The sequence below is a fragment of the Mesoplodon bidens genome (assembly GCF_964165515.1).
Source record: "Mesoplodon bidens genome assembly, chromosome: 18".
NCBI classification, from domain to species: domain Eukaryota; kingdom Metazoa; phylum Chordata; class Mammalia; order Artiodactyla; family Ziphiidae; genus Mesoplodon; species Mesoplodon bidens.
In genome coordinates, this window is record NC_138175.1 from 2514502 (window position 1) to 2528153 (window position 13652).

At 62.0% G+C, this 13652-nt stretch overlaps 1 protein-coding gene across 1 annotated transcript in view; it reads right to left on the bottom strand.

Moving 5' to 3' along the window:
• Positions 1 to 511: 511 nt before the first annotated feature.
• Positions 512 to 13652, bottom strand: part of JPH3 (junctophilin 3) — an 86756-nt gene continuing 73615 nt past the window's right edge. Inside the window, exons 3-5 of the mRNA XM_081216121.1 lie at positions 8719 to 8843; positions 6725 to 7575; positions 512 to 5077 (exon numbers count right to left, since the gene is read on the bottom strand). Of these exons, the coding sequence (XP_081072247.1) occupies positions 4997 to 5077; positions 6725 to 7575; positions 8719 to 8843 (1057 nt within the window). The 3' untranslated portion in view covers positions 512 to 4996. The remainder of the gene's footprint in view (positions 5078 to 6724; positions 7576 to 8718; positions 8844 to 13652) is intronic.

The following is a 13652-nucleotide window of genomic DNA, read 5'->3' on the forward strand; positions in this document are numbered from 1 at the left end:
TGGGACCGATGTGTGAGAGAATCCACAGGAGGGCGTCTGCGTCAGGTGAGCGGCCTCACCTCTGCAGTGAGGGCTCACCTGCATGGAGCGGAGCATGTGGGTTCACTGCAGTCAGGCTGCGGCAGGTGGCATTTCTTTGGAGATGGCGGGTGGTACCCATAAGCAGGGTCCCGCTGGAGGACATTGTCAGGGAGGCACCAGATCAGCATCAGGGGCACATCTGCCCACACGTGAGCCACGGCTCTGCAGCGCGGGGCAGACCGCCACGCAGCAGGCCCGGCGGTGAGTGCAGGCCACGTGGCTGTCACTGGAGCCTGGCTCCCCGAGAGGCCCAGTGGGAAGAGCTGGGGGTCCCAGGGTTGCAGGAGCAGCACGGGGAGGCGGGCCCCTGCCCCCCTGCATCCATTCCCGTCTCCTCGCCGTCCCAGCTCCCGGTGTTGGGAAGCCCTGGTGGGGCGCGGCCCCTCCTGCCCCGTCCCTGCCCTCTGCGGGCCTGCTGTGGGGTGGGAGTCACCCACTGAGCAGCAGTCGGCTGCCTGGTGGTCCTGTTGATGGCGCTCAGGGGGGGGCGCCCTTGGGCCAGGCCCGTCTCCTGGTCACGGTTGAACACAATACCTGCTGGAAAACCCTCGGTCTGTTCTGTGGTCCACTCGCAGGAGGCCCTGGGATACCAGTGTGCTGTGCTCTGAAGGGACCAGGAATTCTCACGCCTGCCTTGGGTGTGTCAAGCGCTGACCTCTCGGGAGGAGCCTGGGGCCTGTCTGACCGTCCTGGCAGGCGTGGAGTGACTTACTGAAATGGGCTGAATGAGGAACCGCCAGCGGGTGGAGGGCAGGGTCCAGCCTCGCGGACCCGTCTCGGCCTCCCTTGGGGCCTCCGGGGTTAGGATTGTGCTGTCACCGTGTTGCCAGGCAGCGGCTGCACAGCTGGAGACCTGCACTCAACCTGTGACAGGACGGGAAGGGTGTGCACATGTGATAGCCGTGTGAGCCCCAGCGTACCATGAGAGGTGTGTGCTGGGGGCAGCGAGGTGGGCGCGAGAGGGGTGCTGCCCCAGATCCAGGCCTGCCTGCTCACCCAGGCTCACCCGGGGCTGGCTGCGTCCACACTGTGATCCACCCCCAGGGGTGCCTGCTTCCCTGAGGTGTGGGACGATCTGGAACAAAATGTGTTGCCCATTTGCATCCCAGGCTCTTCCACGTTGGGGTGGAAGCCGACTCCAGAAGCTCCGTCTGTGCTAACGCATGCGCCGTTTCTGGGGAGCGTTTGGCATTGCTTCCATCGCGCTCAGGGGTGTCCACCTGCTTTGGGCCCCCCTCTGTGTGGCCGTCTCCTTCCTGCTGTTCCCCTGGGTGCCTGGCAGCCCCTGCTGGAGGATGGGCCCCAGCATCTCGGTGCCCGGTGCCTGGTACCCACCCTCGAGGGTGGTCCACGTCCTTGAGGTCATGTTGTCCGGGCTCGTGGACAGGCTGTACAAGAGCAGCTTCGTCCTCTGGTTTTACACAAAGGCGGCTGCACTTTTTCTTCTTTTAAGGCTGAGTTAGTGACACTAGTCGGCACTTGGGGCCGGTGGTTTTTCAGTGTTGGCTTCCTGCCCGTTTCCTGACCTGGACAGCCCTGGGCAGGAGAGCGAGACTGACCAGGCCCGAGCCCGGCGCCTCCCCCCCCACCCCCCAGTCCTGCGCCCTCGTCTGGACTCTCGATCCTCCTCCTTTGCTGACCAGCAGCAGATCCTCTTCCCTGGAAAGATTAACAGTGACTCTGTCGTGGTGCTGACTCGACGTCATGACAGGACAAGCTGGATGCATCGGTGGGTGGGCGGCCGCGTGCCAGTGAGAAGAGGTCGTGACGTCTGGGAGGCACCTTTGCGGTAAGTTCCCGAGACGAAAGGCACGGAGCGTTGGAGACGAGACCTGTCAGGCTGAGCTGAGCTCAGTCCAGAGGGGGTGGGCCTCCACCCAGGACGCCTGGAGGACCCAGGGGCATGGTACCCAAGCTAAACGAAGGGTGAAAATCAGAAACGGTTCATTTCATTCACTCTCCCGAATATTCGCCTGCTCCGGCGGTCCATAGCGTCTTGGGCTTGTTACCTGGGTCTCTCCCCTGGGCTCTCGGGAACGCCCCTCGGTTTTTAAGTGGGGCGGCCGTATAACTTCCTGTCCAAAGTGGGACTCTTGAGATGAAAGGGAGCACTGTGATGACCAGGCGGATGTTGGATGTTTGCCGGGCCCGGCGGGAGTCTGTGGGACCTGCACTGCGTTCTCCGTGCACCCCGGGGGAGCCGTGGGCTTCGTGCGTGTAGGAAAGCGCCTGTCATCCTCCCAAGCCCCACCTGGAGGGCGTCTAACAGAGAAATGGGCTTAGGGTTGTCAGACGGGGTGTGGAAAGTGCTTGTATTTGGAGCCCTCTCAGCACCCCCCGGGATGGCTTCAGCCGCGGGCACTGTGTTTTCGTGGCCATGCTGAGCTTTTCCGCATGGACACCATCTTCCTCGTCAGTCGTTTGGGTGCAGGTGTCGCATACCCTGTGCAGCGTCCTCTCCCGCTCTCGCAGGTGAGGTGCGGGTGCAGCTTCCCAGCCTGGGGGTGGGGGCGGCCTGTCCCCCGCCTCCCCGGCTCAGCTCAGGTAACTCAGTTTCTCTGCCTCTGGTTTTCACATCTCGAGCACGGAAGCAGCTGTTAGGGGAGATGACTCTCACGAGGTTGCTCTGGGATTAATTAAAACCTGTCAGCGCTCCGCGCCACTAGGGCCTCGCAGCAGCATCTGTTCTTGCCCCGTCCCGCGTGTCCGCCAGGAACGCGCCCGGCAGGAGCGGGGTCAGCCAGCCTGGCCCAGAGGGAGCTCACGGGTGCACCTGTCAGTAAACGCAGGCCTCCGGCAGGTAGGAAAGGCTGGCCAGGCTGAGCGAAAGCTTTAGGCCTGTCTGCAGGGCAGCCTGGTCTGGAAACCAGGTAAAAACTAGCTTTTAGGGCCTCTCAGACCCAGTACATCGTGGTCTCAGTGGAATTCACCCGGGTGTAGGGGAGTGGCAGTAACGTGGGTGCTGCTCTGGTTTTCAGGTGTGTTACTGGCAGCTGGGCAAATGATGGGATGCTGGCCAGCCTCCTGCGAGCCCCCAGCCCTGAAACCACCGCTTGCCTCGAATGATGGGCATTTGTGCTGTTGCTTTTCTACGTAGCTACGTTACCTCAGGGTGTGTGCATGTGAGGATGAACCTGCCTGTGTAGGTACCATTTTGTGTCGTGCAGTTACTCGAATGCACAAAAGTCTTTCTAATCTTTACAAAGCGTTGCAGACAGAATCACAAGCCACACACCCCAGCACGGACGACGCAGAGAGCCGCGAGGAGCAGGCATGTTTATTTGGTTCACTCCAGGGCTGTGGCAACCACGCAGTCGTAAAAAAGGAACGGGAAGTAAGATGTACAAAAACGTGAAATATCCCTTTAAAAAGTGACATCATCAGAAATGTATTTCCTGTGGCTCCTCCCTCCCTCTCCTGTGTCCCCACTGCCTGAAAGAAGACCCCCCAAACGCAACCAAACTGTGAGAAGGGACGGGGGGGTGAGTATGTAACAGAAAAAAAAACTGAATTTAACGGGAACATGCTCTAATCTTTAGTTTATTTCTGGTTAAAAATATAGCAATCCAGTGCAGTGTAGTAAAGAAATCTGCTTGAAAGGTAGCAGAGAAACAGCTGAACATAAGCAAAGCAAGGCAGGGTCCACAGACGGCCATGCCCAGGACCTTCCCAGGCGTGGGTGCAGGGGCCCCGTCTGGACGTGCCCGGGCCCCACAGACACATCCATGCACGTGGCCGGGGCTGCTCCATGGCTGGGCCCACGGGGCATCCAGACAGTCCAGGACCTTATTCTTTTGTTTGGACGGTGGGACAACACTGGCCGGAGGGGCAGACACACCAGGAACCTGGTTTTGTTGGATTGAAACAAGGTACGTTGCATATTTTGGAGATGGATATGTCATGATTTCTCAGGAATTGTCAAGCCACTGGGTTTCAAACACATTCCTGTCCTGGGACCCGACCAGCTCCAGAGTATGGATGAGGCATCTGGAAGAAATATGCATATCTGTGAGGGAAGTCGAGGCAGGCACAGGACAAGAATGTGAAAACCCGTGGGCTCGGTGACACTGAGAGGACGACATCGTGTGAGGGCCCTCAGGGCCGCGGGCATCCGACAGCCTGGACGCATATCCTGCGTCCTCAGCGCAGAAACGCCACGGGCTCTGAGCCCAGGCCCAACGGCAGGCTGTCCAAGTGAGGCCTTCCCCCACGCCCGCACTGCTCCCTGTCCCCCTGGCCCTGGTGCCAGCCCCCTGGATGCCCACAGCACAGCAGCCCTGGGGTCTGGGGTGGGGGGTGGGGAGACAGTGGGGAAAAGAAGGACTTTGCCTTAAGACTCAGTGTCGGGGCAGCGCAGGAGGGCCGGGTTGTGATCGTTTCGTGGGCAGAAGAGAAAGCAGGTCTCTGCTTTCCTAAGTAAGTGTGCAGCACAGATTTAAAATAGAAAAAGGCCCAGGCCACTGCCAGCTGGAGCGGGCGCCCTCTCCCGTGCCTCACGCCCGGGCTTGCCACCCGCTAGCCGCCTTGCGAGCCGCCGGACGCTCCAGGGGCTCTGCCTCTGGTTGCCTCCTTTTCCACGTCCCAGACGGGGTGTGATGACGGTGGTGACTGTATTTTTTGCCGTTGACTTGCCGGGATCCCTTCTCTTTCCACGTCAAGCTGGAGGGTCGGCGTGCTGGCCTCCCTCTGCCATGCCACACAGCAGAGTGTTACACAAGCAAAGAATTTTGGCTAAAATCCAAAAAACATGACCCAGAAAAAAAGGCAAACTGTGAGTAATACCCAATCACGTGGTTCTGTGAGAAGACCAGGAAGTTGTCGTTGGGTGTCCAAGCTATGAGCCTTCCCTTCTGTCATTCTGCTTTTAACGTCCCCCGTTTGTACACCAGCTGCTTTTGCTAATGCGACAATCTCCTCAGATGAAAAAGTTAATAAACAAAATGGCGACTCCGATGTTTAGCAAGATCACCATGGCCACCAGGATAGGCGCCGAGCCCTGGAACAGAAGCAGAAGAGGAGGTGAGCCCAAGGCCACACCCCCTCCTCCTGAGCGAAACTGTGGCTTCCCAGAGGGTCGGGGGAATGGAAGCCTCAGGCAGCAGTCAGAGGCTCCCACGAGCTTCTCAGTGTGGAGTCCTTGGGGCTCTGAGCCCTTCAGACCTGCGCACCTGGGTCCCAGCATAACCACCCGAGCTCTGCACACCTGGGATGCCAGGTGCAGCCCACCCAGCGTGGTCCCAGACCTGGTGACGGGAGAGCCCTCTCAGTTCAGTGAACAACTGCCCAGGAGCTGCGCAGCCGCGAGGAGCCCCTCGCTCTCCTGGGGCACAAGCCCACCTGGCCCTTGGACCACAGCCTCTCCCCCCTGGACCCGCCGTCCTTGAGCCTCTGCGGTGACGGTGCCGAGGCCACGGTGCTGGACAAGGATGAGGGGCGCCAGCTGCCCCGACCACCCCGGGCCTCTGCTGGAAGCCCCCTCCCGTGGAACCACTCAGCGGTGAGTACATGCCCGGCTGGAGGTGGCCACGTGCTCGCGCCGCTGCCCGAAGCAGTGTTGTTTTAAAGCACCCAAGAAGCTCCTGAAGAGGTTTTAAAGCCACAACACGGTTCAGTGGGCTAAATATAGAACCCCTTCCTGCATCTCCCACCCTGCCCGTCATTTGGCTTCCTAAAATACCCACACGCGCGCACACACCACACGCGTTTCTGGAATAGAGCTGGTATCTAGGTCCCAGCGGGAGCACCTGGGTTCAGAGAGGGCAGGTGCGTCCCAGGAGCTAGCCCACTGCCCAGACGGCTGCTCACAGTGGCCTCCAGGGCCGCCTTCCAACAAAGCTTCTCGGCCCCGGGGTCTCAGAGGGCCCCGTGGGGATGCCCCGCAAGGCAGGCCCTCTGCTTTCCTCGTGTTCAGAGGGGGCTGAGCATGCTGAGCCCCACCAGCGGGTGAGGGGCCTGAGGGCCGTTGGCACAGGGCGTCAGCGCTGGCCGTGGGGCTGAGAAGGCGTTTCACGGGCCATTCCTGCCGCCATTCGGTCCAGGCACCAGGGAGTGTCTGCTTATGGGTGGGAGCCGGTGGGCCAGGGGTCAGGAGGTGTCCCCTGGGTACAAGAGCCCCAGCCCTCAGCCTGGCTCAGGATCTCCATTCCTTCCTCAACACAGCCTGCCCTCCATGGGAGGAGTGCGCCAAGGGCGGGTCTCACCCACGAGGCGTGGTCCTCACCCATGAGACCCAGCGCCACCACGGGGCCTGAGGAACCGGAGTCACGGCCCCACCCGGCGCATCTGATCCCACAGGCCTGGGGGACTCTGTCCCTCTCACCCACGTGGGAGCTCTGGCCTCTGTGTTTCCCTCCAGGATGCAGGACCTTCCTCCAAGGTGAGGACCGTCCTGGGCAGCACGGGGAGGTCTGGGGGTAAGGGTGGGGCCCCATGCTGCCCCGTTTCTTTTGGGGAGCTTCCAAAACCACCCAAGTGCCTTTGCTGAAAGGATGGTGCCTGGGAGTAGCCCTCACAGGGACCCTTCCAAGGCAGTGCAGCCCGCACCCGTGTGGGCTTCCTACAGGGGAGGGTCCTGAGAGCTGGAGGGTCGGGGAAGACCGAGGGGGCCAGGCTCTCAGGCCCCAGACCGCTGGCGTCCACTCACCGTGCTGGCCTTAAGCTCATCTCCATTCTCCTCGTCCGATTCCAGCGCCACCGGTGAGGACCTCTGGGGCGGAGAGAAGGTCAAGTCCCAGCGCAGCAGCCGGGGCTCTGCCCGGTCCCCCAGCCGCAGGCTCTCCAGCCTCTGAACCGCGGGCTCCGCGCACGAGGCCGGCCTGGCGTGCTCCTTGTTCTGGTACTTGGACCGCAGTCTCTGGGCCCCGAAGCCCCGGTCCTCGGTGCCCCCCTTGCTGTAGCGTCTTTTCGGGGGGTGCACCTCCTGCGTGTATGAGTCCATCCTCAGCAGGGGCTTCATCTCCATCTCGTAGTTGCTCAACTTCTCCTCGTCCAGCTCCAGCAGCTTGGTGCTCCCCGGGCCGGGGTTGCCGGCCCGGTGGTGGGAAGTCCAGAACGTGGTAGGGGACCCCGTCCGCCGCTCCCGGGGCTTGGAGTTGCTGGGCTGCCTGTGGCCTGGGCCCCGGGCCCGGAAGGCTTCCGCGGGCTGGCCGCTGTGGAGGGCGCTGCTGCGGACGCCTCTGGAGCCCCCAGCCTTCTCCTCTCCCCAGCTGTTCCGGGCGCAGTCCCCTCCCCGGCCCTCCAGGAGCATCTGGATGTCCTCACCCCGCTCCTCGTCCACTGAGACCTGCCGGGAGAAGTGGGCCACCTTGTTCCTCGAGGCGGGGGCCGGTGGAGGGGTGGCCGTGGGGCTGGCGGGGAAGCTCTGCAGGGGGCTGTCGTCGGGGGTGGTGCCCTTGCGGTACAGCTCTGGGCTCTCCTGCTGTAAGGGTGTCCCGGTGGAGATGACCTCGATGTCGTCACTGGAACGCTGACGCTTCGGCCGCTGGTACTCGAGCCCTGGATCGGGGGGAGATGGGGAGCACAGAGGTGGGTTACTTGGATGTTCTGTGTGGAGGCCCAGTCTCACCTGAGGATGGCAGGGGACCAGGACCAGGCTATGGTGGCAGGTCGCCAGGGCCCTCACTGCCACCAGCGGGCTGTGGGGCGAAGAAAGTGGGAGGACAGTGTTCCCAAAGCCCCTGATAGACCCTCCAGCTCCCCTCTGTGGGCACTTCAAGGATGACCAGATTAGGACGGGTGGGGTGGACAGTTGTTCTGGTCTAGGCCCCCGGCTGCAGGGGTGACCCGAGGCCCGAGAGCGTGCTGGCCTGGGCTGCTTGGGGATTCTGAGGTCCCATCCCCGCGGACCCCTCCTGATAAAAGAAACATCTCGTGCTAGGTGACCTTCTACAAGGCAGGACGTGCTAGGTGACCTTCTACAAGGCAGGACGTGGAGTGTTCGTGGCTGGATTCCAATGCTTCTGTCCCCTATCTTGGGTCCTGTGGTTCTCAAGGCTGCGCCAAAGCCCAGGAATCCTACCAGCAGGGCCAAGAACCGCAGGCTCTGGGAGGAGAGCTCAGGGTGTGGTCCCAGAACACATTCCATCCCAGAACCTCGAGAGGCTTCCACTCGCTCTGGGACGCGTGAGTCTGAGAGGAGTGAGCCTGACCCAGGTGGGGCGTCGCATCGGGCTGGGAGGATCGCGGCCTCAGCGGGCCTCTCCGATCAATAACGCCCCTGCTCCAGCCTCCCTCAGGCCCGTCCCCCAAGGGGGGACGAGGGTCTCGGATCTGGCTGACTCGCAGAGGCTTCTAGCTTCTTTCCAGCGCCCCCCCAGCCCCCCCTCCCCGAGTCCCAGAGCTGTGCTGACCAGCTCGGCCAGTGCCAGTCACACGTGGCTACTGATGGATTAGGTGAGACGAGGTGAAGCTGAAGATGCAGACCCGTGGCCGCAGTCCCTGCCTGGCGGGCAGCAGCCTTGTCAGACAGAGCAGTCACACAAGGTTCTAGCATAACCCTAGAGGGAGGACTGCACACCCAGTCTCGGGGGAGAAGCAGATGGGGGGATGCAGTGGGCTGATGGCTGCAGGGCAGAACCGTCGGATGTGCCTTGGGACCCACCCGCCGGCGGCCCTGCCCCCAGCGGCACCGGGACTCACCGTTTTCCCTGTGCTGGAAGGACGGGGAGAACTCTTTGGCAGTGATCCTGGCGATGCGCGCTTCCTCCTGGGCCTTCTGAGCTGCGGTGAGGGCCGCCTCGGCCTTGGCCCGGGAGTGGGAGGTCCTGGGCAGGAGAGACAGGGAGGGCGGTGAAGGCACGGGGTGGGGGGCGGCTGCAGCAGAGGGGCCGGGACAGGATGCCCGAGACCTCACTCACTCGGCAAACGTCCCCGGGCCCCACCCAGGCCACGGTGCCCGCCAGCCGTTCTGGGCACGGAGCAGACTGCACCCAAGCGAGAGCAGGACCTACCCAGCCTGGGCGGTCTTCATCTGGGGTGAGCCCGGGTCCTGCCGCGAGGAGGCTCCCTCCTTCCCCTGGTCTGGCTACAGGCTAGAGACCGCAGCCTGGGACTGACTCATCTCTGAACCTCCGGGGGCGGGCAGGTGCTCCGTGTGCACACGACCAGAGATGACGGTCTGGGGGCGGCTGTGCCCCACCCCACCCGTGGGCAGAGCGGGCCACCCTCCAGGGTGAGCACCTGGCCAGCCTCGGGCAGGACCAGCCCGCGCTCAGGAGAGGGCACGAGGAGCACGGCCCGCACGGCCCACCCTGGCCCGCCCCTGGTGCCTGCCTAGCCTCCCCCCGTCCTGCGTGAAGGGGCCTCGCTTGTCCCAGCGCCCTGCACCTGGCCCCCAGCCAAGCAGTTCTTCTGCCCAAACCCTGTCCCCTGGAAGCTGGCATCACCAGCCCTGTGTGCACCGAGGAGTCTGAGCCCTGGTCTGCAGGTGCCAAGAGAAGGCAAGTCTGTGGCTCGCGATGAGGCCTGACGCCCCTTAGCAGCTGGGGGGGGGGCGATGGACAGAGCCAGTGACGGCACTGCCCTCGGGTGGGGCACACCCCAGGGTGGACACGGGGCCGCGAATCCAAATGAGCCGATGACACCGCCCTGACCCTTCCAGCAGCACAACCTCCCGCCCGGCGCTCAGCTGCCCCTCCCCAGCTGAGTCCGTGTGAGACCCTTCAGGGGGCAGGACTGGGTGCCTGAAGCAGGACAGCACCCAGCTTCTGGGGGTCTCACCTGCCTGCAGTTTCCATTTCTTCCTGCCTGGTGTCCTGGCTCCAGAGGCCCTGCTCCCCACCGGGGAAGCCGAGGCAACAACGACTGACCCCCCGAGACGAGGACAGCCTGCCCCCGTTATGCCCTCCATGGGCTTAACCTGGAGACCCCTCACTCCTCGTGAGCCCCTGGGTTCTGTGCTAACCAGGAAGAGTTGACAAGAAGAAAACCAACGTGTGACGTACACACACGTACAACATGTACGTCATCGTGTGGAACCTGAGTCCAGGACGCGGAGCAGCAAGTGGCCTCCAGGCTTCTGCCACCTGCCGCATCGCCCGGGAGCAGGACCCACAGACGGAAGAAACCTATGTGCAAAAGCGCAGCGTTGAGAAAATTCTATCCTTTGCGTGGTTTCCTAGGGATAGGGAAAGACAACTGTCACTCGTTGCGGCTGCGTCCCATGCCCCTCGGAGTGAAAGCTGGGCAGCACCGCCTTGTAGAAGATTCCTAGGGAACTCCGCGGTTATAATTCCAGCAGAAGAGGGGCAGGAACCTCGGGGGCAAACCAGGAATAAAAGACAAATTGTGAACACTTAGTTTATCAGTTATCACGTCAGTTGATAAACCGTGGCTGCAGCCCACAGCTCCCATGCGGTGCCCCCCACCTGTGGCCAGTGCATTCTGCTGCGTCCCTAACGGCACAGACGGCCTTTCCTGTGTCCAGCCCTGAGTTGGAGGCTGGTAGAGGCGTGTACGTATCTCAGGAACCGGCAGTGTCACGTCAGAAGTGAGGGTGCAGGTCAGACCTGCTGACGGCCAGTGTGAGGCCACGGTCATCCAAGGCCCATCTGGGGGCCAGAACATTGGGGACAGAGAGGAAAGGACAGATGGCAGGGTGTCCGGCTGCGTGGGGGTCCCATCGGGTGAGCCTACTCCCCACCACTTCTCCCACTCCTGCCCCACCTGCTGGGCTGGGACCCCGGTGAGCAGCCCCAGCACAGACACCCCGACTCGGAGACCCAGGGCGTCCCCTGAAATTGTACCCAAGGTGCTCTGCGTGCTTTTCTCCTTCCCCCGCAAGCAGGGGGTCCACGGCTTTCATCAGATCCCATGAGGCCCCAAAGCCTAAACACACTGGTCTGGACGTGGCCAGTCCCGGACGGGTCGACCCGTTTCCCTTCCCGCAGGGCGGCTTCCGCAGCCGAGAGGTGCTCTGACACGGCACGGCCCCAGCTCGGCCCAGAACCAGCTCGTGGGCCCGAGCTCGCCTCTGCTGGATGACGTGGCCTCTCCAGAACGTGCCGTGGGTTTGGCTTTGGTAGTAACGGTTTATTGAGATATAACTCACAGAGCATACAGCTCACCCTCTCAAGCATACAATTCAGTGGTTTTTAGTCTGTTTGCGGAGCTGTACAGCCATCACCCCCAAAGGACCCCATTACCTTTATTAATCACCCCCATTTCCCCCAAAGCCTCCCCACCAGCCCTAGGCAATCAGTAGAGCTGCCTGTTGTGGACATTGCACGCACGACTGAGTTGACGGGTGAAATGCACATCACAAGGTGCACCACCTGGGAGGTCCCGGGTCAGGGGCGTCCAGCACGTCCACAGGCCACGCAGCCACCACCTCTGTCTAGTTCCCGCACCTTCCCACCACCCCAGAAAGAGCCCCATCCCCAGGGCAGTCACTCCCTCCTGCACCCCCAGCACCAGGGGTCTGAGCAACAATTCAGCACTGACAAAGCCCCTCCCATTGCTGCACGGAGACGGCGCCCACCCGGCTTCCCAGCCACGTGGCGGGGCCCGTCCTGGGGCTGCTCCTGGGGTCTGACCCGAGCGCCCCGCCACGCTGTGTTGCCCGATCCCGGGGACCCAGAGTCGTTGGCTGGCAAATGAGCATCATGGCTGACCAGACAGGGCGTCCCCAAAGCTGGTGACACCCACCCTGAGCCTCCAGCAGGCCCTGGGAGACCGTGTCTGGGACGGGCCCAGCCCTCGGGATGCAGTGTGCTTCCATCACAGAGAATGGAACCCCGAGAAGTAAACGTGTCGGGGCCGTGCACCTAGTGGTGGAGGCGCCCCGAGTGAGGAGGCTGTGAGGATGGGAGGTCCGGGGAGGCTGAGGGGGACAGGGCTGTCACGGCCCCAGGCATACCCGTCACCAGAGCAGTTGTCTCGTAGCCCTAGGAGCGACAGGGACAGAGTAAAGGGACAAAGTAGGTGATGAGATCGTTGATCCCACTGGGGATTGTAAGTAAAGAAAAACGTATAAATGGGGGGACCCTGTGAGTCCACGGTCACTCAGGAAAGCAGGCCTGCCTAACCACAAAACCACGCAACAGGAGCCCGAGACACGTCCCCAGACGATACAACAATGGCGCCACGAGACCCACATCCTGCCCAGTGAGCTCGGTAAGTTAATGATTCCTAGGACACGCTCCTCTGTGTGCCCTAGAAACAAAAATATAAGGAAAAGGCGACATGATACTACAACCTGAGATGATTTACCATTTTTAGCATACGTTACCACCTTTCTGCTCATTTTCACTGTGCCGTGACAATCCCGGCTTGACCACGTAGAGACGAGGGAACTCCCCCGCCGGACGTGGACGAGGATTCAACTGTGACGTCGTCGACTCAAGACTGAGGAGGAAGGTGGCCTTCACCCTCCCTGCCGCCTCCCTCCCCCCTTTTCCTTTGAGTCTAAAACTAGCCCCACTGAGTTCTGCGTACAGCACCCTCTTGCCCGCCCGCTTGTAAGCCTCACAAGTGTCTTGTTCTAATAAATCACTTCCTATCTATCGCTTTGCCTCTCACTGAATTCTTTCTGCCCTGAGACATAAAAGGCAGGAGCCGCTGAGAGCCCCCTCGGAAACACCACCCAGCGGTTTCAAGAGCCTGCCGACGCGCGCACAGACAGTGGACTATCTTAAGGTCAGGGGGGAGAATGGAAGCCGGGAGTGAGTACAGAGTGGGCGCTGCAGGGCCCGGGGCACCAGGAGGGCTCTGAGCTCCCCAGGGGCCAAGGCGAGCACAGAACAGCGTTGATGCCATTCAGGGCACTTGCCAGACAAAGTCAAACCCTTGGCTCAGGAGAGAGGTGGCCGGGCCGGGCTCTGGGCCTGGAGGAAGTTTCTGGGCCTCAAGGTTTTGGGGGTGTGGGGGGGCTTCCCATAAAGACCCCCAGTGCAGGTCGTGGGGCCCTGCAGGGTGAGTTCAGTGCCAAATGCAAAAGGCTGGAACGACCCAGAGACCAGCACTGTGGGCCTGGGAGGGGCCAGCGCCGATCCATGTAGGTTGGGTGGCTTGGGGCCGATACTGCCCCCCCCCCCCCGGAGCGTCCCCTGGCGCCTGCTAACAGCAGGTCCCTAACCTGACACTTACTGTCCTGAAAGCGCAAGTGCTGATGGGTGTGGAGCCCAGATGGGGCTCTGGACCAAGAGGTAGGACCGACCCCCCCAGAGGGATGGGGTGGCAGGAACGCGACAGGCAGAGGCGGGGCCGCTGGGGGGCCGGCGGGTGGTCAGAGCCTTCAGAGTGACGGCCACGTGCAGCACACCAGACGGAGTGACGGGGACGTGAGCGAGGGTCTGTGTGTTTTGAAGGAGTGGGTTTGACGGCTCTTGGCTCAGAGGAGTGACATGCATGTTCCCTAAATAAGCACCCACCTCGAAGAACCCAGCTTAAGTCCCTTCAAAGGTCAGGCTAACAGGCATCATTCCAGCGCACTTCTGCACACACGTCCCAATGGCACGCATGGAAACACACGTGTGCCATCCTCTATGTCCCTGATGGACACGTGGCTCAGACACAACAGCCTCTCCAGGGACGGGTTCGTCCAAAAGGCCGACAGAGGCCCAGCTTTCACAGTA